The following is a 26760-nucleotide window of genomic DNA, read 5'->3' on the forward strand; positions in this document are numbered from 1 at the left end:
AAGTTCAGGTTTAAAGCTCTGGTTTAAAGTCAAGTTTAAAGATTTGGTTTAAAGTCTGCTTTAAAGTTCTCTTTTAAAGGTCTCCATTAAAGCGCTTTGGGGTTGCATTTTTGATGTATGACAGGCGCTATATAAATAAAGTTTGATTGATTGATTGATTGAAAGTTCAGGTTTAAAGTTCTGTTTTAAAGATCCTGTTAACAGTTCTGTGTAAACGTCTGGATTAAAGTTCTGATATAAAGTTCAGGGTCTGGTTTAAAGTTCTTGTTGAAAGTCCTGGTATAAAGTTCTAGTTCAAAGTTATGGTTTAGCCGTCTGGTTAAAAGGTCAAATTTAAAAATCTGGCTGAAAGTTCTGATTTAACGTTCTGGTATACAGGTTTGGATTAAAGTTCTGGATTAAAGGTTTGGTTTAAAGTTCCAATATTAAGTTTTGGTTTAAAGTTGTAGTTTAACAGTCTGGTTTAAAGGTCTAATTTAAAGCCCCTGTTCAAAGCTCTGGTTTCTGGTTTCAGCTTGGTGTTTTTGGCGGCTCTCTGACTGTCTGTCACGGCAGCTGTTGGTGTTTCTGTTGGAAATTAAAAACCTCTCCAGGCTCTAATCCCCCCGGAGCCCTCCAGCCTAATTAACAGACTTCACCAAGAAAAAAAAGAGTGAGTGCTACATTAATAACAAAATTTAATATATTTCAGCAGAAGAAAACAGACGCAGTCAGAGCCGCAAGAGGAAGAACAAAACAACTCAATCAGTTCAAGATCAATGATTGATTTATTTAAGGACAGAATAAATTGTAATAACTGAATAAATTCATGTACCTGTTGAAAGCATAAATTAATCAATAAATAAATAAATAATACCGGACTGTCCATGTAACTAGATACAACCCAAGAATTAACTGCAGTTATTACACGTTTCACTTTATTAAATATTTTAATACATTCATTATGATGTCATCACACACTCAGTGTCCACTTTATCAGGAACAGTAACATTTGTTTTTTTCATTACTGACTCAGCTCCAGTAACCCTGGTCCAACCATAACACAAACGTAACGTAACTCTAATGTGACCTTTATGTAACATAACCTTAACATACTCTTAAATGAGCCCTAACATCACCTTAACATGGTCCAAACATAGTCCTAATGTTGCCCTAACTTACACCTAAATGTCACCCTGACATAGTCCTAACATAGCCTACATGCATAGCCTAAACTTTGCCCTAATATAGCTCTTATGTAGCCTGAATTTAAAGCTTAAATGTGGCCCTGACATAGCCTCAACATAGCCCTTACGTAGTCCCAGTGTAGCTGTAAAGCTGCCTAAATGTAGCCCTAAAATAGTCCTTATGTATCCTAGACGTATAGCCTAAACATAGCCTTGATGTAGCTTTAATGTAAAGCTTAAACATAACCCTAACGTGGTCCTAATGTTGCTCTAATGCAGCCTAAATGCATAGCCTAAACATAACCATAATGTAGCCTAGACGTTTAGCCTTAACATAGCCCTAACATAGTCCTAACGTAGCTCTAATGTAGCCTAAATGCATAGTCTAAACCTAGCCCTAACATAGACTTAACGTAGCCCTAATGTAGTCCTATTATAGCTCTAATGTAACCTAAATGCATAGCCCAAACGTAGCCCTAACATAGTCTTAACGTAGCCCTAACATAGTCTTAACATAGTCCTAACATAGTCTTAGTGTAGCCTTGACATAAAGCCTAAATGTAGCCCTAATGTAGCTCTAATGTAGCCTAAATGCATAACCTAAACATAACCCTACCATAGTCTTAATGTAGCCCTAACCTAGCCTAAATCTAGCCTTAACATATAGCCTAAACGTAGTCCAAAAGTAGCCCTTACATAGATATTCATAGATGTTTGTAGATACTTGTCTCTGTACAATTGTGGGGACGCTCCTTTGCATGGTGCATTCCTTTACTCTGACTTTAATCATCACAACTCAGTACCCCAACCCTAAACACGACCTGAGCCTGATTCTAATCCGAACCACAGCTGGACCTTCCAACCGTTCTGTGAAGTAGTGAGGACCGCACTTAATGTCCTCATAATGCAAAGATGTCCTCACGAAGGTTTGAAACTGAAATTGGTCCTCACAGAGATAGATACACACACACTCACATACACACAGCGACCCTTGTTTGAATAACAAGTTGTTGGCAAACAAGCTGCAGCGTCTCCGGGGCAGGTTGTCATGACGACAGAGCAGACATCCCATCATCACCATTCAACACAGAGACCACCAGTTAATATGCAAGAGAGAGAGAGAGAGAAAATGTGTGTGTGTGTGTGTGTGTGTGTGTGTGTGTGTTTGTGTTTACCTCACTCAGCCTCTGCTCTCGCTCCTGGATTACTTCCTGTTCTAGACGTTTACACTGCAGAGAAACACAGTCTGGATTTATTGATCAGATCTGATCAGCTGATTGTTACTAACACATCACTGATGACATCACTAGAACAGAAATGTTAAGGAAGAACAACAGACTCCATCTTTAGAGGTTCAGTTCATCAATGACACGTCCTCACTCAGAAACATCACACGTTTTCTCTTTCATGGTTTACATCAAAACTTTAACACCATCTTCCACAAATCTACTGCAGAGAAATAAATATGGGCTGCTGATACAGCTGTGGAAGCAGACAAAAGTACTAATACCGCAATGTAGAAATACTCAAGTATTCATGTGAAAGTTACAAGTAAAAGTCCTGCATTCAAATCTTGGCCTGAGTAAAGCCCTGTTTCCACCAAACACTTTCAGTATGGTACCTTTGGAACCAAAGGTAACCCTTCAGACATGGTACCTAGACCCTCGGTCCACTTAGCACCTCCACCGCAAACATGTGGCCCGCCCACATGAAAGAGTACTATTGTTGTCACTCACTGCTCCGTCCAGCACTCACTGTATTTCCTCCTTTATCAGTCTGCACCTCGTTTATTGTCCACAAAACGAGTCGAGAACAAAATAGCACAGGCTGCAGTGAGAGTCTCTCTCCATGGGATATTTAAAAATAGTTGCTTTGTGCATTTAGTCCTTCTCAGGCAAGCTCAGGGGTTTAGTGCAGCTAAGGGGCTCCTTTTTAGTACCAGATCTGTGTGCTAGGTACCCCCAACAGAGGGGGGAACGGTTCCATTGTTACCATCCACAACTATTCACAGTGGAAACGGAAAAAAAGCCCACTTAACTGAATTGTAAGGGAACCAGACTGCTCGGTGGAAACAGGGCTATACAGTACATAGGTATTAACATCGAAATATAATTGAAGTCATGAAAGTAAAAGTACTCCAAATACCGAATAATATATTATTGTATTATAATTACTGATGCATTAACGTGTTCATCACTTTAATGTTGCAGCTCATTTTAATTACTTTATATACTGCTTTAGTGTTGTAAAAGTACAATATTTCCCTCTGAGATGTAATAATAATAATAACAATAATAAACTTTATTCATATAGCACCTTTCATACAACAAATGCAGAAAGTGCTTTACACTAAAGGCAGTATAGTGCTTGACATAAAAATAGACAGAATGGACATAAAACCAAACTGATTCCTAAAAGCAGAGTTGTAAAACTATAAATCATTCATTCAATCATGAGCTACCTGATGAACGCCCATGACCGAAACGTTGCAGTCTGATAAATTTAACCTTTTTCTGCAAGTGCAAACAGTGTGTGGGTGTTCTCCTTTTTCAAAACTATAACTCATAAATTAAAGTAAGATTTTAAAAGAGTCGCAGCAGCATGAAGCGTAAAAACAAAGTGTTTTAGACCTGTATGAGGAAAGTCAGAGTTAGTTACAGGCTGAAGTGAACAGATACGTTTTAGCTTTCTTTTAAAAATATTAAGCGAGCTAGCTTCTCTGATATCTATACGTAGTGTGTTAACAGCTTTGGGGCGTCACTGACAAAGGCTGCATCACTGATGTAGTGGAGCTTAAGTATAAAGTAGCAGAAAATAGAAATATTCAAATAAAGTACAAGTATCTTAAAATTGTCCATGTATGTGTAAATGTAGTTAGTTAAATTCCACCACTTTCTAATTCTGTCCCAACATGAGGAGACACAGGCAAACAGAGCAGACTGAAAATACACATAATAAATGTACCAGATAATAAAGACAAAAACATTTATATGGACATAATTTAAAACATTACATTTACAATTTATTTTGGATTTCCACTGTGAACTTCTAACTATAAATCACAGAACAAATTGACTGTTGCTATTGACGTGTAGTTGAATGGTCCGGTCTGCCTGTGGGAATCTAACCGTCAACTTCCTGTGTGTGGAGTGTGTCTGCTCCAGGTGAGCTTTAATAACCTGTAATAACCTGTAATGACTTGATATTAAAAAGCAGCAGCAGCAGCTGTCATATGAAACCCAGGGAGGGAGAGAGGTAAAGACTGGCTGGGAGACGCCTCCCCCACTTTTCTAATATTTCCCAGAAGTCCCGGCTGCGACGGGGAGATAATCCCTGAGAGATGAGGAGAGGGAGGGAGGGATCGGCGAGCAATGGGGGGGAGGAGAGGAATCCTCCAGCGTGGAGTGTTCTCTCTCTTCTTCTTCTCCTTCGAGGATTACGGCGGCATTTGAAACATATTTCAGCGCCCGGCGGCGGCGGAGCGAGGGCGGGATTAAGGTGTTACCGTGGAGGGGTGGTGTTAACGCAGAGGGGCGGGGTGTTAAAAGATGGCGGAGCAGTGATATTGGCGGGGGTTAGCGGCGGTAGACTGGGTGATACTAAAGTAATACGGATACAGCAGTGAGTTTTGTGGGGTTAATGGAGGCGGGCGGGCTGTTACGGCAGCAATGGTGGGGTGGAGGTGTTGTGTGTAAAGGTGTGAGCTGGACAGGGCGGAGCCAAAAGCGGCAAAGATGGAGGTGTGCAGAAACTGATGGAAGTTTGAAGAATCAGAACAAAAAGTACTACTAAATTTACACAAGTACCATGTCACTTCCATTAATACTGCTTCATTTATACAAGTACCACTTCAATTCAGTTAATACTGCTTTATTTATACAGGTACCACTTCAGTTCAGTTAATACTGCTTTATTTATACAGGTACCACTTCAATTCAGTTAATACTACTTCATTTACACAAGTACCACTTCAATTCAGTTAATACTGCTTTATTTATACAGGTACCACTTCAGTTCAGTTAATACTGCTTCATTTATACAGGTACCACTTCAGTTCAGTTAATACTGCTTCATTTATACAAGTACCACTTCAATTCAGTTAATACTGCTTCATTTATACAGGTACCACTTCAGTTCAGTTAATACTGCTTCATTTACACAAGTACCACTTCAATTCAGTTAATACTGCTTCATTTATACAGGTACCACTTCAATTCAGTTAATACTGCTTCATTTATACAAGTACCACTTCATTTCTATGAATATATTAATACTGTTTCATTTATACAGGTACCACTTCCCTTTATAACCACTTTATTTATAAAAGTACCACCTAACTTCCATTAATACTACTTTATTTATACAGGTACCACTTAACTTCCATTATTACCGCTTCATTTATACAGGTACCACTTCATTTCTACTAATACTGCTACAGCTTCACTTTCACTAATACCACTTCATGTATACAAGTATACTAATACTGCTAAATTTATACAACTACCACTTCGCTTTTACTAATACAGCTTCGTGTATACAAGTACCACTTCACTTATACTATTACCACTTCATTTATACAAGCGCCACTTCAGTTATACTATTACTTCATTTATACAAGAGCCACTTCAGTTATACTATTACCACTTCATTTATACAAGTGCCACTTCAGTTTTACTAATACTGCAAAATTTATACAAGTACCACTTCACTTATACTATTACCACTTCATTTATACAAGTACCACTTCACTTATACTATTACCACTTCATTTATACAAGCGCCACTTCAATTATACTATTACTTCATTTATACAAGAGCCACTTCAGTTATACTATTACCACTTCATTTATACAAGTGCCACTTCAGTTCTACTAATACTGCTAAATTTATACAACTACCACTTCGCTTTTACTAATACAGCTTCGTGTATACAAGTACCACTTCACTTATACTATTACCACTTCATTTATACAAGCGCCACTTCAGTTATACTATTACTTCATTTATACAAGAGCCACTTCAGTTATACTATTACCACTTCATTTATACAAGTGCCACTTCAGTTCTACTAATACTGCTAAATTTATACAACTACCACTTCGCTTTTACTAATACAGCTTCGTGTATACAAGTACCACTACACTTCTTCTGTTACCACTTTATTTATACAAGTACCACTTCACTTCTAACATCACTTTATTCATACAAGTACCACTACACTTCTTCTGTTACCACTTTATTTATACAAGTACCACTTCACTTCTAACATCACTTTATTTATACAAGTACCACTACACTCCTATTAAAAGCACTGTATTTATACAAGTACCACTTTACTTCTACTAATACCGCTTCATTTACACAAGTACTACTTCACTTCCAATACCACTTTATTTATACAAGTACCACTTCACTTCTAATTGATTGATTGATTGATTGATTGATTGATTGATTGATTGATTTTGGTCATTAAAAAGCAACAGAAAAAAAAATATCAGCAACAAAGTACAAGTAAACAAAACAAGGACTGACCGAAAAGGTGTAGGCTGAAGCAAAGGCTTATAACGCCTACCCTTGTCACAAATAAACCATTTATACTCAATGTGAGCTAATCCAAACATAACTACTTTCAGTCAACCAAAGAAACAACTTTCAGTCAACCAAAATACAAAATTAAATAGTAATTGCTAAATTTTTAGTCAACCAAAACATAAGACACCAAGCAGACAAGACACCAAAGACAACATGACATGGATTCATGAGCTCAAATATAAGATATACTTACTATTTTTTGACAGTGTACTGCATAATTAAGGTATTTTTGTAAAGTTTTTTCAGTCTGGCCAATGTACTCAAAGTTTTTATATTTTCAGAACAATTCCACAAGTTCACCCCTTTAACTGATAGACAATGACTTTTGACATTTGTACGGATCTTTGGTTTTTCAAAAATGATTGTTCCCCTCAGATTGTAATAGCTGTCCCTCATTTTAAACAACCTCTGAATACTTTGTGGTAATTGTCCATTTCTAGCTTTATACATAATTTGTATTATTTTATAATCTACTAAGTTTTGGAATTTGAGTATGTTATGTTGACTAAATAATGAATTGGTTGGCTCATGATAGGGTTTTTTGCTTACAATACATATAGCTTTTTTTTGCAGTAAACAAATGGAGTTTGTGTTTGTTTTGTGTTTCCCCATATTTCTACTCCATACATCATGTAAGGAACTATGAATGAATGGTAAAGTGTATACAAAGAGCTCTGGTTTAGGAAATCTTGAGCTTTGTGCAGGATTGCAATAGATTTTGACATTTTGGATTTGACGTGATCTATGTGTGGTTTCCAACTGAGTTTAAAGTCAATTATTACTCCTAAAAATTTTATTTCAGTGACTATATCAATTCCAGTTTCATTTGTTCTAATTTTTCTATGAATGTTTGGAGCACGATTTCCAAATATCATATATTTTGTTTTACCAAGGTGAAGAGATTTTATAATCTGCAGTTCTTCTTCCACTGTATCCAGAAGTTGTTTTAAATGTTCTCCACTGCAAAAAATAGTTGTATCATCAGCAAATAATATGCACTTCTATTAATACTGTTTAATACTGTTTCATTTATACAGGTACCACTTCCCTTTATAACCCCTTTATTAATAAAAGTACCACCTAACTTCCATTAATACCACTTCATTTATACAGGTACCACTTCATTTCGAATATCGCTTTATTAATACAACTACAGCTTCACTTTCACTAATACCACTTCATTTATACATGAACCACATCACTTCTACTAATAATGCTTAATTTATACAGGTACGACTTCACTTCCAATACCACTTTATTTATTAAGGTTAAAAAGTCCCACTGATTGTCACACACCTGAGTGTGTGAAATTTGTTCTCCGCATTTGACCCATCCCCTGAGGGAGCGGTGAGCAGCAGCAGTACCACGCTCGGGAGTCATGTGGTGATCTAAGCCCCCAATTCCAACCCCTGATGCTGAGTGCCAAGCAGGGAGGCAATGGGTCCCATTTTTATAGTCTTTGGTATGACCCGGCCGGGGATCGAACCCACGACCTCCCAGTCTCAGAGCGGACACTGAGCTGGAGTTATACAAGTAACACTTTACTTCTGCTAATACTGCTAAATTTATACACGTACCACTTAACTTTTACTTATACAGCTTCATGTATACAATAACTGCTTCACTTCTAATACTGCTTCATTTATTCAAGTACCACTTCACTTCTACTAATAGCACGCTATTTATAAAAGTACTTTCATTAAAACCACTTTTTTATACAAGTACCACTTCACTTCTAATACCACTTTATTTATAAAAGTACAACTTCACTTCTAATACCCCTTCATTTATACAAGTACCACTTCATCTTTACAGGTACTACTGCATCTGTACATGTACCACTTCATGTCTACAACAACCACACCACTTCTAATAATACCACTTTATTTACTACATACACAGTACTGCATCAACACTAGAAGTACAGGCTTATTTTTACAGATACTCCACTGGTACTTCATTCCTACAAGATGCGCTTCATGTCTGCATGTACCACTACATTACTACAAGTTCCACTTCATGTCTTCGAGGACCACTTCATCACTACAGTCACTGCTTCATCTCTGCAAGTACTGCAAGTACTCCTATCTTGGCGATTACCACTTCATTACTACAAGGACAGCATAATTACTACAAGTACCACTTCACTAACTTCACTACTATAAGTACAGCGTCATTTTGACAAGTCCCACTTCACTACTATAAGTACAGCACCATCACTACAAGTACCACTTCACTGACTTCACTACTATAAGTACAGCATCATGTCAAGAAGTACCACTTCACTGATGTCACTACTATAAGTACAGCATCATCTCAAGAAGTCCCACTTCACTAACTTCACTACTATAAGTACAGTGTCATTTTGACAAGTCCCACTTCACTACTATAAGTACAGCGCCATCACTACAAGTACCACTTCACTAACTTCACTACTATAAGTACAGCATCATCTCAAGAAGTACCACTTCACTGACGTCACTACTATAAGTACAGCATCATCTCAAGAAGTCCCACTTCACTAACTTCACTACTATAAGTACAGTGTCATTTTGACAAGTCCCACTTCACTACTATAAGTACAGCGCCATCACTACAAGTACCACTTCACTAACTTCACTACTATAAGTACAGCATCATCTCAAGAAGTCCCACTTCACTGACTTCACTACTATAAGTACAGCATCATCTCAAGAAGTACCACTTCACTAACTTCACTACTATAAGTACAGCGTCATTTTGACAAGTCCCACTTCACTACTATAAGTACAGCGCCATCACTACAAGTACCACTTCACTAACTTCACTACTATAAGTACAGCATCATCTCAAGAAGTACCACTTCACTGACGTCACTACTATAAGTACAGTGTCACTGTGACAAGTACCACTTCACTACTATAAGTACAGTGTCATTGTGACAAGTACCACTTCACTACTATAAGTACAGCGCCATCACTACAGGTGCCACTTCATGTTTAAAAGTGCTACCAGTCACTAGCAGGTGAAAACAAAGTTGTACTTGAAAAGTACCAATTCACAACTAGCAGTACCGCTTCATCTCCTCACGCTGCTCCATCCCTGCTCTGCTCCCCTGACGACTGTTGCCATGGTTTCCAGAGTGCAGCAGTGCTGCTGCAGGTTGGTTACCATGGCGACAGCAGTCAGTCACAGTGAGGGAACAGATGAAGGTTTCTGATCTGATGTTTTTTTTCATCTATCAGACACATCAGGAGGAGGCGGAGCTTCTGAACCGCCACCTGCCTCACGGCATGCTGGGAGCTCCGCCCCCTCTCTCTGTCATCTGGCCTCTCTCCCTCTCTGTCATCCCTCCATCAGTCAGACCTCTCATCTTTTTCATTTCTCCTCGTTTCTCTCCCCCCTCTCCCTCTGATCCTCCCACAGAGAGCGGGATATGAATCCAGATGAATTGTGGGTAATAAATCCCGGACTCTGCAGGTTTTGGTAATAAACTCTGTGAAGTGAACTTCGATAATAATCAACCTCCAGAGGAGTGACGGACGCACACACTCTTCTGCTTCAAACTCTGACTGCAAACTTTTTAATCATCTTACTAAACGCCATCTTTACTTATTGATTATTGATTGAACATTTTTACTCATTGATTATTGACTGAACATCTTTACTTATTGATTATTGACTGAACATCTTTACTTATTGATTATTGACTGAACCCCATCTTTACTTAGTGATTATTGACTGAACCCCATCTTTACTTATTGATTATTGACTGAACACCATCTTTACTTATTGATTACTGACTGAACGCTATCTTTACTTATTGATTATTGACTGAACACCACCTTTACTTATTGATTATTGATTGAACACCGTCTTTACTTATTGATTATTGATTGAACACCGTCTTTACATATTGATTACTGACTGAACGCTATCTTTACTTATTGATTATTGACTGAACACCATCTTTACTTATTGATTATTGACTGAACGCCATCTTTACTTATTGATTATTGATTGAACACCGTCTTTACATATTGATTACTGACTGAACATCTTTACTTATTGATTATTGACTGAACATCTTTACTTACTGATTATTGACTGAACCCCATCTTTACTTATTGATTATTGACTGAACACATCTTTACTTATTGATTACTGACTGAACGCTATCTTTACTTATTGATTATTGACTGAACACCATCTTTACTTATTGATTATTGACTGAACGCCATCTTTACTTATTGATTATTGATTGAACACCATCTTTACTTATTGATTACTGACTGAACGCTATCTTTACTTATCGATTATTGACTGAACACCATCGTTACTTATTGATTATTGACTGAACACCATCGTTACTTATTGATTATTGACTGAACACCACCTTTACTTATTGATTATTGACTGAACACCATCTTTACTTATTGATTATTGACTGAACACCATTGTTACTTATTGATTAATAACTGAATGCCATCTTCACTTATTGATTATTGACTGAACATCACCTTTACCTATTGATTACTGACTGAACACCATCGTTACTTATTGATTATTGACTGAACACCATCTTAACTTCTTGATTTATGACTGAACGCCATCATTACTCATTGATTGCTGACTGAATGCCATCTTTACTTATTGATTATTGACTGAACACCATTTTTACTTATTGATTATTGATTGAACGATATCTTTACTTGATTATTGATTTAACGATATCTTTACTTATTGATTAATTACTGAACACCATCTTTACTTATTGATTATTGATTGAATGATATCTTAACTTATTGATTACTGACTGAATGCCATCTTTACTTATTGATTATTGACTGAACACCATCTTTACTTATTGATTATTGATTGAATGATATCTTTACTTATTGATTACTGACTGAACGCCATCTTCTCTTTAGATACTGATTCTTCACTTCTTCACTTGTTAGTTGCTGAACATAATCTTCACCTGTTGTTGATTTATTGACACAGGATTTTGACTCTGATCAGAGATTAAAATCAGAAGGAGAGGGAAATAAAATAAAATCTGAAATCAAAAAATGCCCCCCAAAAAGATTCAGCAAAAAACATCAGAGTATAAAACACACTACAGTTTAAAGTAGTAACTTAAAATAATCCATCCTCAAATCTTACATGACTGAATTTACATCTCCATCTGCTGATGAAGATCATGTGACATGATGGAGCGTTGGAGAAGGACTCCAGCATGAAGATATGACTTTAAAGACTGTTTTTAATTAACATAAAAACAAAAACAAATAAAACTGACAAATTAAATATTTATAATTTGCTGACTAGAGCATGGATAGGATAAATTTATACATAAATATGAATTAATTATTAAGTAAGAAGTTGTTTTACCTGTCAAAAATTATTTCCAGTGAAGGTGTGTTTTTATTCAAAATTATATTAAATGTACTGATATTTTAATATTCTGACAGTTTGTTTTGCTGTAGCACGTCCTGATCAATATGAAATTTACCACTCAACCCAGCGAACAAAGTGTGTGCAGGTGTTATTATTGTAATACATCATGTGATTCACATGGTCGTCCACTAATACTGCATCAAACATTTTTGAAACATGTTTGTGTGTGTTTTGTGCTCCAGATGTTTTCATTTACAGTTAATATTCTCCTACAAACATGCTACAACAGAACATCAGTAAAAACTGAGGCAGTAAAGCTCAGAGACATTTGTAGTAAAGATACAAATACAGTATTATATCACATTTTACTTGGATAGTTTATTGAGAATTTGTAAAATTTCAACAGCTTGTTGGCCCTTGTTGTGTCTATTTCTCAAATTTCCACTGCAAATCCACTAAATATACACAGTCTACGGGTGTGACATGTCAGAGATGTGCCGAAAAGTGCACTGTGTAATACAATACAATCAGAGGCAGAGTAGGGAGGGTCTTGCCAAGAAAAGCCAATAGTGAAACAGCAAGGAGAATAAACTGAAGGATTAGTATGTGATGTCATGCGGAGGTGCTTCCCTCGTCAAAATGGGGTTGGTGTGGCGCTGGCGTGAGTCACATGACTTATCCTCAGTTTTATTATCCTTATTTTTATCCAGCCCTCCACAGAAAAACAGTCCACTGCACTTCAGTGCTTTGCCCTAATGTTTGTGGATGCTACCGCATAACTTCGCTACTGAAAAGCTGTTTGACACAGGAAGTAGTGACGTTACCACCACGCTACTGAGAAATTAATGCTGCACGATTAATATAATCGCAATCGCAATCGCGATGTCAGGCTGTGCAATTACATAACTGCATAGAAGGCTATGATTTGCGATTTAATGTAGGCTAAATAAATGTTAACGTGTGTGCCTGTGAACGTGACTGCCTCTCCTGTAGTGTGTGGAGTTTGTTGACATCACGCCCACAAGCTATCCTGGTGCGTGCAGCCGGCGTGCAGCAGTGGCCAACACAGACGCTGAAGAAGAGCATGAGCTCGACTATGAACAAGCTGAGTTGGTGGCGAAAAAAATGCAACGTCTATTACATGGCGATACTTTGGATTCAGGTACAGCGACGTTGGACAGAAAGACGTGCTGTGTAAGTGTAAAAGTTAAAGTCGCCACGTCCCGCAGCAACACAACCAGTCTATATCAGCACTTGAGACAGGACGTGGCGACTTTAACTTTTACACTTTTACACAGCATATCTTTCTGTCCAACGTCGCTGTACCTGACAGACGTGCTGTGTAAAAGTTAAAAGTTAAAGTCGCCACGTCCCGCGGCAACACAACCAATCTATATCAGCACTTGAGACAGCACAGGGAAAAGTAGGAAGAGTGCATGCGAGAGAAAACTGAGCCATGTAACGTTAAAGACAAAGAGACAACTGAAAGCCGCCAGAGCCTCATAAAACAACATCCAAGCACAGTTAAGCAAACATTTGTAAGTGTCACAGGGAAATCATGGACTCCATAACAAATGAAAAATAGAGCAATTTTGCTCAGGTTCGGCCCACTTGACATACTGCTGTGCTGTGCTATGGTGCTGGAATGTGTCATTTACGTGACAACGCCTGAACGCAACATATGCTTGCTCCGAAGTGTTCCGTGCTGCACTGCTGTGTGAGCAGCGTGTTTGACTGTGCTCAGTCTGTTGATGGTCATTGACACACTGTCTGTCCATAACAATAACTATGTCAGGTCAGTGCCCCCCTAATATAATGTAGGGGAAACACTGAATCAAGCAAAAAGACTCATGATACCATTTATTTATTACATTTTACATTTTTTGGGAATTCAAGTATGTCGGGGTCCTGTTCACAAGTGAGGGTAGAATGGAGTGTGAGATGGATCGGCAGTTTGGCGCAGCGTCTGCAGGGATGCAAGCAATGCGCCGTATTTTGTGGTGAAGAGGGAGCTGAGCCCGAAGGCAAAGCTTTTGATTTACTGGTCCAACCCTCACCTATGGTCATGAGCTCTGGGTAGTGACCGAAAGAATGAGATCATGGATACAAGCAGCTGAAATGAGTTTCCTCTGTGGGGTGTCTGGGCTCAGCCTTAGAGATAGGGGGAGGAGCTCTGACATCTGGAGGGAGTAGAGCCGCTGCTCCTTCATGTCGAAAGGGGTCGGTTGAGGTGATGCACATCTCCTGTTAGAGGTGTTTCGGGCACGTCCCACTGGTAGGAGGCCCCGGGGCAGACCTAGAACACGGGGGATTACATATCTCATCTGGCCTGGGAACACCTTGGGGTCCCCCAGGAGGAGCTGGAAAGCGTTGCTGGGGAGAGGGACGTCTGGGGTGCTTTGCTTGGCCTGCTGCCCCCACGACCCAACTTCGGAAAATGGATGGATGGACGATAAATTCAGGAACATAATGTGTAAATAAATATTGGTATGATGAAAGAATCAGTCGTTAGTTGTTGGTCAAGTTCACAGAAGGTGATGTCATCACGGTTCTCTGATCAGGAGACGCACAGTGTCCACCTGTCTGTCTGATTTAAATATCTGTGAGTCCATCAGCAGCTCCTCTGTCTCCATCAGCAAATATACAGCATTCAAATAACACACACACACACACACACACACACACACACACACACCTGAGCAGACAAACAGGTGTATAAACTGAGTGTTCAGCAAACATCAGCCTCATGTCAGCTTTGTCAGGTCGACTCAATCTGGATCTCAATATTTGTTTTCACACCGTTCAAAATATTCATGTTCACATTGAAACTGCAAATATTTGAGGTGTGGGCCGCCGGGGCCTCCGTAACCCGGCCGACACTCTGCACCACACCACGCCGAGTGCCGCGTCAGCTGGGTTAAACAGACAACTTAAAGAGGCGTTAGCTGCAGTCAGGCTGAAGTGAGAGGTTCAGACAGGAAGCAGAGACAGAGCAGGAAAATTAGGTCTGTTTTTCTCCTTTTACACAAGACTCACACGTCCGTCACATTTCCTGTTTCTTATCAGAGGTGTAAAAATACTGATCGACTTCAGTCATTGATTATTTCAGAGTGAAGATGATTCCTGAGAAATGTTTGAACTAATTTTAAGATGAACAAACACTGTCTCCACCTCCTGTAGGTTTCTCACATCAGAGGCCTGAAACACACCCAGGAAGTGATGCTGCTACGGATGGATGGATGGATGGATGGATGGATGGATGAATCAGTGTTTATATAAAGGGGGTATTTTCTGTCAGCATGTTTTCTATGTGATTCTCAGACTGTGGTGATAAGAGGGAGAAAAACTTCATGCCGGAATAATCTGAAACACAGAGTTCATCACTGACCATGACTGACTGACATCACCAACGAGAATAACTTCAACACAGGAGCCCTTTTTCTGCAGAGGCCACGGTATGGCAACGTCACATGACATCAAGAACCTGCTATACTACTGAAAACTGTTTTAATAGACATTTATTTCTTTGTCTCTCTCACACTGTCCCATGTTTGCACATCATGCACAACTAAAAAACGTCAATGTCTTTCATCAGATCTGTTTTTGGCTCATATTTCAGCACCATGGACAGAGAGCAGGGGTCTAATCATCATTTCATATCTGTTTTAACTTCACAGAAAATAGCTGTCAAAAATCGCTGCTTGGTCATTGATTTCCACGTCAGACAATGAAGAAACACAGGCATCCTCTTGCTTGTTGCACTGAGTGGTGGCGTCAGTTTGAAAGGCCATCGGACAACAACGTAATTTAAGGAGCTGGAAAGTCCCCATAGGGTGGGCAGGAGGTGGTGGATGGGTCCAACAACACTGGATTTTCACCCATTAGTTGTCGTCGTCCCAGAACGTCAACAACAGACACAAACAGGATACCCAGCGTGTAATATGTGGACTCTTACCAAGCGGCGATATGTGATGAGTTAGGAGTGAGAATGCATAGGGAAGTACATGCTTATTTTTAGGAAGTCACCAAGGGGTGTTCAACCCGCAGAAGCTGCATTTGCCTGCGCTGCTTAATGTTAATTTTACGTAGCTGGTCTGTTTATTTGTTTGTACACCGTTCTACACGTAGTTGTGCTGCCGGTCGCTCTTGTATTTACCAATATTCTCCTTCTCCTTCCGAGGAAATCTAACTTCTGAAGCATGAAAATAAACAAAACTCGTCACACAGGTCCAGTCCCATGCTAAACTTTCTCAACAGGAACTGCAACTGTTTAAAGTTCAAATCTTTGAAAACTCACACCAAATCACCTGTACAGCCTACGGCTTTGCAGCTGTAATTAAACTGTAGGCCCAACTATGACGACACTTTGGTAAAATGAAAAAGAGATTTTTAATCTTAAAAGTACCTCCAGTACCGACACTTTGTTAAACTCCTTTCAACAAACGGCCATCACACTAATTATACTTAGCGTGAGTCCCAGACAGGTAAAGACACAGACAGGTAAGTGGACTCACCTTAGCGACTGAGGTGTCTCTCTCCTCCATCACGGCCTTCATCTCCTGAGCGGTGATGTCACTTCTCCGTTGCCTCGCCAACCGCAAACGCTGAACCAGAACTGAACCAAACTGTTCAACTTCCTGGACAGAGTCGGCGTCGCAAATACACCGAAGGAGCTCGTCCACGTCCTGACCGATAAAAAAACGAACTGATCAGATCGATAATCTGACTTTTGAACTGTTTGTAGGTTCACACTGTGTTTGTGTTTTTACCATGTCAGTGTCCTCCAGGTGAACACCGTCCAGCCTGAAGAGAAACAGACAAGTTCAGATCCACAACATGTTTTTATATCAAAAAATATCTGCTGAGAGACGATCAATAAATAAATGTAAGTCACATCTGTCCAGTTTTACTACATAGAGAATGTAACCAGTGTGAACACATGAAAAATAAACAGTTCATCTGCACCTGAAGCTTCAGAATCAGCTTTTAGTTCTTCATGTTTGTTATTCTGGTTTATATTTTTTAATACATTTGCATTTATAATGGGGGAAGGTGGGGTTAGGGGCCCTCTAACACTTTAATCCGGCCCTGCCCCAACACCCCCACTGCCACCCCTACGCCTGCCCCCCCTCCGTGTTGCTGCCGCTGACCAAATTAAAGCTGGGGCTCAGCAGCAGCAGCCTATTAGATGACCTGAGCGCCGCGGCTGCAGCAGCTGTGCAGTAATTTGGTCGTGCGCTCCCTGAAGTCCACCTGAAACTCTCCATCATTTTAAAATCATCGCAGAGCTGCGAGGGCGTCGGCCGAGCGGACTCCTCCGCTGTTCAGGAGTTATTTCTCCCTCTGACAGCAGCCATGATGGTGGACGTGGAGCTGGTAACTAGCTGATCTCCTGCTTCTCCTCCTGGGAAGCTCTTTTCATTTAGCCTGCTGCAGTTTTTCTGTAATAAACTGTAATAAGGTGGCCGAGGCGGCTCCGCTCTGCAGGGAACAGCAGGTAATGAAAGACCAGCCGCCTCCAATAAAGCTCCTCTAACACCCTGCTTACAGCCCATCCAGCCCGGCTCAGCTCGGCTCGGCTCGGCTCGCTGCACAGCCGTCATTAACACTCCCACACACACACACCTCCACTCCACAGAAACACCAGCGACAGCAGCCATTAGTGTCTTCAAACGATCCCAGCAAGAAGAGACACTTCACTCTGGAAAAGTTTCACCTGCAACACTCAATATTCATCAGCATGGAAGCTCCTCAACATACTGACATCCTTACCCTTAACAAATAACTGTATTTATAATAAACAAACTTCTGTCTTTACGATACACAAACATCTGTATTTACAATAAACTTCTGTCTTTGCGACAAATTCCTCTCTTTGTTAAAAACAAACTTCCGTCTTTACGATAAACAAACATCTGTATTTACAATAAATGTATGTCTTCCGAATAAACAAACTTAAGTCTTTACGATAAAGTTCTGTCTTCATGACAGACAACCTTCTGTTTTTACAACAAACAAACTTCTGTCTTTATGATTAAAAAACTTCTGACTGTTTGATGAACAAACTTCTGTATTCCATGACAAACATCTGTATTTATGATAAACTTGTGTCTTTAAAATAAATAAATTTCTGTCTTGAAGACAAACAAATTTCTGTCTACGATAAAGTTTTGTCTTCACGACAGACAATCCTCTGTTTTTTACGAAAAACAAACTTCTGTCTTGACAATCAAATAACTCCTGTCTGTACAATAAATAAACTTCTGTCTTGACGATAAACAAATTCCCCGTCTGTACAATAAGTAAACTTCTGTCTTTACGATAAACAAACTTTTGTCTTGACGATAAACAAACTTCTGTCTTTACGATAAACAAATTCCTGTCTGTACAATAAATAAACTTGTGTCTTTACGATAAACAAACTTTTGTCTTGACGATAAACAAACTTCTGTCTGTACGATAAACACACATCTGTCTTGACAATAAACAAACTTTTGGCTTCCCGATATACAGACATTGGTCTTTACGACAAACAAACTCCTGTCTGTACAATAAATAAACTTCTGTCTTTACGATAAACAAACTTTTGTCTTGACGATAAACAAACTTCTGTCTGTACAATAAATAAACTTTTGTCTTTACGATAAACAAACTTCTGTCTTTACGATAAACAAACTTTTGGCTTCCCGATATACAGACATTGGTCTTTATGACAAACAAACTCCTGTCTGTACAATAAATAAACTTCTGTCTTTATGATAAACAAACTTTTGTCTTGACGATAAACAAACTTTTGTCTGTACGATAAACACACTTCTGTCTTGACAATAAACAAACTTTGGCTTCCCGATATACAGACTTTGGTCTTTATGACAAACAAACTCCTGTCTGTACAATAAACAAACTTCTGTCTTGACAATAAACAAACTTCTGTCTTTACGATAAACAAACTTTTGTCTTTACGATAAACAAACTTCTGTCTGTACAATAAATAAACTTCTGTCTTGACGATGAACAAACTTCTGTCTTTACGATAAACAAATTCCTATCTGTACAATAAATAAACTTCTGTCTTTACGATAAACAAACTTCTGTCTTTACGATAAACAAACTTCTGTCTTGACGATAAACAAACTTCTGTCTTTACGATAAACAAACTTTTGTCTGTACGATAAACACACTTCTGTCTTGACAATAAACAAACTTCTGTCTGTACAATAAACAAACTTCTGTCTTGACAATAAACAAACTTCTGTCTTTACGATAAACAAACTTTTGTCTTGACGATAAACAAACTTCTGTCTTTACGATAAATTCCTGTCTGTACAATAAATAAACTTCTGTCTTTACGATAAACAAACTTCTGTCTGTACAATAAATAAACTTCTGTCTTGACGATAAACAAACTTCTGTCTTTACGATAAACAAATTCCTATCTGTACAATAAATAAACTTCTGTCTTTACAATAAACAAACTTCTGTCTTTACGATAAACAAACTTCTGTCTGTACAATAAATAAACTTCTGTCTTGACGATAAACAAACTTCTGTCTTTACGATAAACAAACTTCTGTCTGTACGATAAACAAACTTCTGTCTTCACGGTAAACAAACTTCTGTCTTGAAGATAAACACCCTTCTTTCATTCTTGATAAACAAACTTCTGTCTTTACGATAAACAAACTTCTGTCTTTAAAATAAAAACCCTTCTTTCATTCCTGATGAACAAACTTTTGTCTTCACAATAAACAAACTTCTGTCTTCGCATTAATCAAACGCCTTTTTTCTGATAAACAAAATTCCGTCTTGATGACAAACTTCTTACTTGACAATAAACTTCTGTCTTCACAATACACAATCTTCTGTCTTTACGATTAAGTAAAATTGAAGGCTTTTCAAGAAAACTTACGTGTTCTGATCGTGTTGTCACAGGCTGACGTCACCACGAGCAACCACGATGTATTCGGCTGAGTTAACAGTTAACATGGTCACTTGTTACACTAAAACACCTGCTGCTCTTAAATCCTGTTAGAACTCAAATCCTCTGTTGGAACACTGATTCAATCTAACACAAAACAACGAGACATTCTGATGCTGGTAACAGTTTTAATAATGTTTACAGCTTGATAACTGGTCTGGATGGCTCGGGCAAAACACCATTTACGCTCACAACATGTGCTCGCATATTTCTAACGATGTCGGCGGCACACGGTCTTTATAACAATTAAGTTAAGTCTGGATTAAAATGTCTTTTAAAACAGATCTTTGAGTTCACACCTTTTTTTTATGACATTAAATTAAAAATAAATCATCAAATTCACAACATGCAGATGTTTCCTGTTTGATGAATAAAACGTTGGTAAAGAGAGAACACACACACACACACACACACACACACACACACACACGCACACACACACACCCCGTAAAGCAGCAGCTTCATATTATTCATACACACACCTCAGCCTACACACAAACACACACACAACACACACATTTACACACATTTACAGAGGTAATACAGGCCGCCTCTTTCCATTAGAAAAACACACACACACACACACACACACACACACACACATACACACACACACACACACACACACACTAAGACATTAACACACTCTCAGTCCTGACAGATGGAACATGCTCCTCCATATTCTGTTCCTCATAAAAAGGACTGTGGCCTCCAATATCAATTACCCTCTCATCCTGGGGGGGAGGAGGAGGAGGAGAAAGAGGAGCGAGGGAGAGGGGGGGAGGAGGAGGGGGTGGGGGGGGGGTATTATCTGTAATTAGATTTTCTGGTCTATTTGGAGGCTCCTCGAGGAGGACAAGAGCTCGTTTCACAGCTCTTAACAAGACTGAGGAGGTGAATAATAAAGAAAAGGAGGAGGAGGAGGAGCTGGAGGAGGAGGAGGAAGGGGAGGAAGAGGAAGAGGAGAAGCGGGGGAAAGGAGGAGGAAGAGGATGAGAGGAGAAAGAGGAAAAGTGGTAGTTGTTGTTTTCGTCCTTTGTATAAACACAAACATGTAAATAAGTAAATCAACATGTTGTCAATTTCTCCTCAGAGGAAACAAACAAACAAACAAACAAACAAACAGTCACCTCCTGAACAGAGGCCTGCAACTCTTTGTAACATCTAACTGTTGTTATCAATAACTATGCTTATGATCATTATTAATCATTATAGAAACATTCTGCAGATTCAAAATAAAATGACTGATTCACCTCCTCAGCTGCCGAGGAGCCGTCTCTCTATATTTCTCTGATTCAGTGATGTTGCTTCAAATCTTAAAGGACACAATAAACTCACTATCGATGTGTCCACGGGACGCACTATTAATTTCCCCAAGGCTACATTGTGGACGTTAAAACCAAGTTAAAAGCATCATCATCGTGTGACTTCACTTATTTTGAAGGCATCTTTTCAGCGAAACAGTTTTGTGTAAAAGGAATTAAAAGCTTGTCTCTTAAAGACGTCTGTCCCGAATATAAGCCTGTGCCAACCTCCGAGACTAAAAAATGAAGCCAATGCAGAGGTGCCAAAAACTGCAGTTCATCTAATGGCCTCTTGAGGCTCCAGAAGCAAGTAAATCCCCAAAGACCCCCGTGTCACAATGTCCAACTTTACAGCAGATGTTTACAGCCGGGTACAATAACAGTTTTGGTCTCTAAAGTCAATTTAAACATTCATGACAACTGTGCAGGGAAGAATTATTTTATAACTCACCTGTTTACATTTTATCAAGGCCCAAAGTTCTGCATAATTAAAGGCAGGGCTGCTTTGAGTGACAGTCTGTAAGTCAGGTCCACCCCTCGCTCCTCCACAGCTCCAACCTCTAATCCAATCATGGTCACTTCTGGCTTCATAAAACCAAGATGGCGATGGCCGAAATGCCGAACTCAAGACTTCAAAACGAGAGTCTACTAACCAGCGGGTGTTGTGACAGTAGCTGCATCTATTAAATACACAGTCTATCCTCCAGCAGCAACAGAAACTCTTGTTCCGTCGGTAATTTGGTTGGTTTTCTGCAACATCAGTAGCTCCCCTGCCATCACCAAATCTCTCCCCAAGTTTAGCCACCTGACAGCAACTGACCCTTTGACCTGACGTGATGCCGCTGTCACGTCACGTCGCAGGAGTTCATTAAATTCACACATTTTACACATCATTTCTTCGTCAATTTACTGACCGGCACCAAATCACACATTTAAAACAGACATTCAGAGTCCAGCAGTTCAACTCCTGCACCCTCGGCACCCTACTTCCTGTGCCCTTGGTGTGTTTGTGTGTGTGTGTGTGTGTGTGTGTGTGTGTGTGTGTGTGTGTGTGTGTGTGTGTGTGTGTGTGTGTGCATACTCAGCGGCCTGCTGCAGTTGGCGTGCACGAAGAAGAGCTTCATCTCTCTCTTCATTGGCCAACAGAAGTCGTGACATCAGAGCCTGATCTCTGTCCTTCTGAGCAGCTAACACCTCCTCCAACACCGCTGAGGAGACGAGGAGAGGAGACAAGGAGATTAGGAGAGGAACATATATATATAACAACAATGAAAACATGTCTTGGTGTATATATACACACACACAAACACATAAACACATGCACATATGTATGTTTCTGCAGTTTTTTACTTCATAGAAATGTAAAACTGAAGATAAAATAAAATATGGTGGACGAAGAGACTTCCTGTTTCTGTGGTAATCCTGCTGGATTAAACTGACACACACACACACACACACACACACACACACACACACTTACACACAGACACAAAGTCATACACACACAGCTCAGTTAAATCAATATTACATCTGAGTGTGATCGCTGGTTAAACACACAGCTGCCTCGTTAACTGTCACCTCGTTACTGCTGTTGTTTTAATTAGAGACTCTGTGTGTGTGTGTGTGTGTGTGTGTGTGTGTGTGTGTGTGTGTGTGTGTGTGTTGGTATTAAACAGTGTGCATGAAAAATATTCAAATATTTAAGAAGTCGAGGTTGGATCAGATCTGATTAAGAGGAGAGTAAACTGTAACATGCACCTCCTCCTCCTCCTCCTCCTCCTCCTCCCCCTCCTCTCCCCCTTTCCTCTCCCTCCCTTCGTCTCCTTCTCCTCACCTGCAGGTCTCTCCCAGTCTCTGGCCTCTCTCTGCTCCTCCCTCAGCTCCTCCTCCACCTCCCTCCTCTGCAGCTCCTTCTCCTTCTGGACCAGCTCATCCTGGAGCTGACACACAGTCAGGTGTTAGTTTACCTGTGAGGACCTCCCTCGGGTTCTGTTACAGGTAGCTACTGTATGTACGGACATGATAGATGTTACGCTAACGACGACAATCACGTCCAGGTAGAAAACTGGCAGTTGATTATAATCGTGGAGACATAAAAATTCAGGAAGTTTGTTTTCTGTTGTCATTTTCAGCGGTAACTGTAACATTTAAAGACATATAGTTAAACACAGTGGTCCCACCGATTCTTTTAATAAATTCATTAAATTATATTGCTATCAGGTGTGTCTCAACCACAACATGTCAACTCTGTAGCCCTTCTTAATCCAAACTAAAGAATTATTATCATGTTTTAAAATTAGCATTTTCATTAGCATTCACTCACTAACAAAGTTTTTATAAGTCACCTCTGACATCCATCATTTACGCTAATCAAAAAAAATTAAATTACTGGCTCATTACAAGGTTTAATAGTCAAAACTTTGATCTTTAAAATATATTTTCCCAACCTAAATGAAGAGCAAATCAAAGTCTTCATTAACGCTGGTTAATTGTGTTCAGTGGTGCCCTTTGACCAGGTGAATCACTGGAGGCCACAGTGGCTTTGTAACATGATGGAGGCAGACGAGATGAAACTGCTTGGCCCCGTGAATGAAATATTTACATTTTAAAAAACGCCCAGATGGAACTGTTCATAGGAACACTGTCCTCTTTATCACCTTAACGCAAAACATTTAGCAGTGAACCCAGAGGTCTGAGCTAGCACAGCCTCGTCAAGCCACACTCAACCAGGCGTTCAGATTATAGGTCCAGATTATTTGGCTAGTGTGAGTGCAAGTGTACCGTGCTTGAGTACGGTGCGCCCTAAGGCCCAATCCCAATACCCCCCCTTGTCCACTACCTCTTAGCCCTTGGCCCTACCCCTTGGCCCTCGAAATGAAGCAACGAGGGGTAGGGGTAGAAATCTTTCCCTAGGAATTGGGACACCACTCACTACGTCACTACACCGGTTACATTCACACATACGTAACTATTTTAAACAGGAAGTTGCGAGCCATCTACATTTCCAACCGGCATCTACAGTGGAGTCTCATTTATCCTACCGATCGCGTTTGCCGCATTCATCATGCTTCGTTTGATGAACGACAGGGGACACGGGACTTCTGCTAGCTTGCTAGCTAGCTAACCAGCTAACATTGCAAGGCAGCATAGTTATATTAGCTGGCGTGTTATCGTAATGTGAAAAATCCGACAATTTTGCAAAACAGGACAGATGACAGATGCCAGATATTGCGAGCTAGCTAGCTAGCAACAAGCTAACAAGCAACCTGACGACAGTAACGTTAGCTATGTATGAACTTTTTTCCCCGTCTCTCAGTGGTAGCCATGGCAATGTCTACCCCTCGCTGGCAAGTCAGCATCTGAAATCTCTCGCTCCGAAGGGCTAGCTTCATACCCGCTACCCCTCGTTATGCCCCCTACCCCTACATGCAAAAAGGAATTGGGACACCACTACCCCTCGTGGGAACGCGCAAATGTTGGGGTAGGGCTAAGGGGCGGTATTGGGACGGGCCCAAAGTCTACCTGTGACCGACTAATGAACTCCCTTCCAAAATGGACTGCAGACCAGTCTGGGTGGTAGAGGACAGGGTGACAATTGTGTCCAAAATCCAGCAGCTTTACTACGACACATCTGCCAAAATTCATTTCAACTGAAATCTTTTTAACACTTTCACGGCAAAAATTGATGTATGTGATTAATTTACATTAATTAATCATAAAGAAAATGCGTAGATTATTTTTTTGAATCACTTAACAGCCCTAATATATACGATAAAACGCCCAGTTCCTTTTATTAGCCTGGGGTAGCTACACATTTTGACGAATAAAAGCCTGTCTCAATTAGAAGTCTGGTCTGGTTACCAAGCAGTTCATTTTATTAAGTTCTTTAGATGTAAAAAAAAACAAAAAAAAACAGATTGTTGACTACCCACTGGAGCTAACAGGAGTTAGCTGCTGAAATCAAGATTACAAATAGGAATGTTTTAACTTTTGTCAATATGGAGATGCTACACATCGTTAGCTCGGCTGACTTCATTTTACTAAAACCATGAGCACCAGAGAAGACTGTAAGTCATTCAGATTTACCAGCATGATTTCTCTCAAATTTCTTCTCTCAAATAAACAATTTGATTGTATTTCCCATCTTTGCGGAGCAACAGTTTTGTGTAAAAGGAGTTAAAAGCCTGTCCCATATAGACGATAGATGGATAGACAGACAGACAGACAGATAGATAGATAGATAGATAGATAGATAGATAGATAGAGTATGTCCACATACCTTCTTGTTCATGTCTCTGAGTGCGTCGAGCTCCTTCAGTAAAAACGAGATGTTTTTGTCTCGATCAAACGTCGGACCTCGACTTGACGCTGTGCTCGGACCAAACGTGACTTCCTGATGAGAGCTGGGGGAGACAACAAGTTTCAATTAAAGCAACAGTAACAAAGGATATAAAGTATATTAAATATTTAAAATCTTTTCAACAATGTTTGGACGGCTGGTTGCCCAATCACTGTCCATGGCAATATTTAGAGTAACTCCTCCAGATGTTAACCCAAGTAGGGCCCAAGTGGACACTGTTTCTTTCTGCTCACGTCTGGCCAGCAGGCTCATCCTGTGTAAATGGAGGGACTCTTCGCCTCCAACATATGGACATTGGATCAAGGATGTTTTACGTATCATTTACAACTGGAGAAAATCGGTTGTTTTATTAAAGGATCAACTTCTTTGCCACCTGACAACCATTTTTAACATTTGTAGCAAATATAGAAGCTGCAGTTGTAATGAAACATGATTTACTCCCCTACTTCTGTCACACAAGTTAATCAATTTGTTGTCACTTTTCCCTTTTTTATTTTTATTTCTTAATTTTATACACATTTTTTTAAATTCTTTTTTATAAAAAAAAAATCTTATTTTTTTTTACATTTATTTTTTCTTTTCTGTCTATTAGATTTCCTTTGACTGGTCTGGCTTTCTCTGTTTGTCCCTGGGTTGATGGGTGGTTGGGGTTGTCTTTTTGTCCTTACTGGTTCTGTGTTTGTTTATCAATACTCTGTACATCTTTATTGAATTACCAATAAACATACCTTTTTTATAAAAAAAAAAAAAAAAGCACATAATGTAGGTTCTGATGTCTCGTTGGATCTGATGGCGTCCTGAGGGCGGCACTTCAACATGTTAAAGATTAATTTAAGAAGAAATATAAACTGCTTCATCCCCAGAATCAGAGACAGGAAACTTTTTACATTCAAGGACCTGAAGGTGAAATCAGGACTTTTAACAAAGCATCAGCCTGTGAGTTTAATACGTGTGCTGTGAGACTACAAGAAGAAGAGGAAG

At 39.5% G+C, this 26760-nt stretch overlaps 1 protein-coding gene across 2 annotated transcripts in view; it reads right to left on the reverse strand.

Annotated features, from left to right (window-relative positions):
* mipol1 (mirror-image polydactyly 1) overlaps nucleotides 1-26760 on the reverse strand; it is a 71610-nt gene that overhangs the window by 19420 nt on the left and 25430 nt on the right. The window contains exons 6-11 of one of the 2 annotated variants that reach the window (XM_049596898.1): nucleotides 25699-25822; nucleotides 23254-23353; nucleotides 22501-22627; nucleotides 16907-16940; nucleotides 16652-16822; nucleotides 2342-2395 (exon numbers count right to left, since the gene is read on the reverse strand). In XM_049596898.1, coding sequence (XP_049452855.1) covers nucleotides 2342-2395; nucleotides 16652-16822; nucleotides 16907-16940; nucleotides 22501-22627; nucleotides 23254-23353; nucleotides 25699-25822 — 610 coding nt within the window. Of the gene's footprint in view, nucleotides 1-2341; nucleotides 2396-16651; nucleotides 16823-16906; nucleotides 16941-22500; nucleotides 22628-23253; nucleotides 23360-25698; nucleotides 25823-26760 lie in introns of both variants that reach the window. The other variant, XM_049596896.1, reaches the window with a different exon arrangement.

Source organism: Epinephelus fuscoguttatus, linkage group LG14, assembly GCF_011397635.1.
Source record: "Epinephelus fuscoguttatus linkage group LG14, E.fuscoguttatus.final_Chr_v1".
Lineage (NCBI taxonomy): Eukaryota > Metazoa > Chordata > Actinopteri > Perciformes > Serranidae > Epinephelus > Epinephelus fuscoguttatus.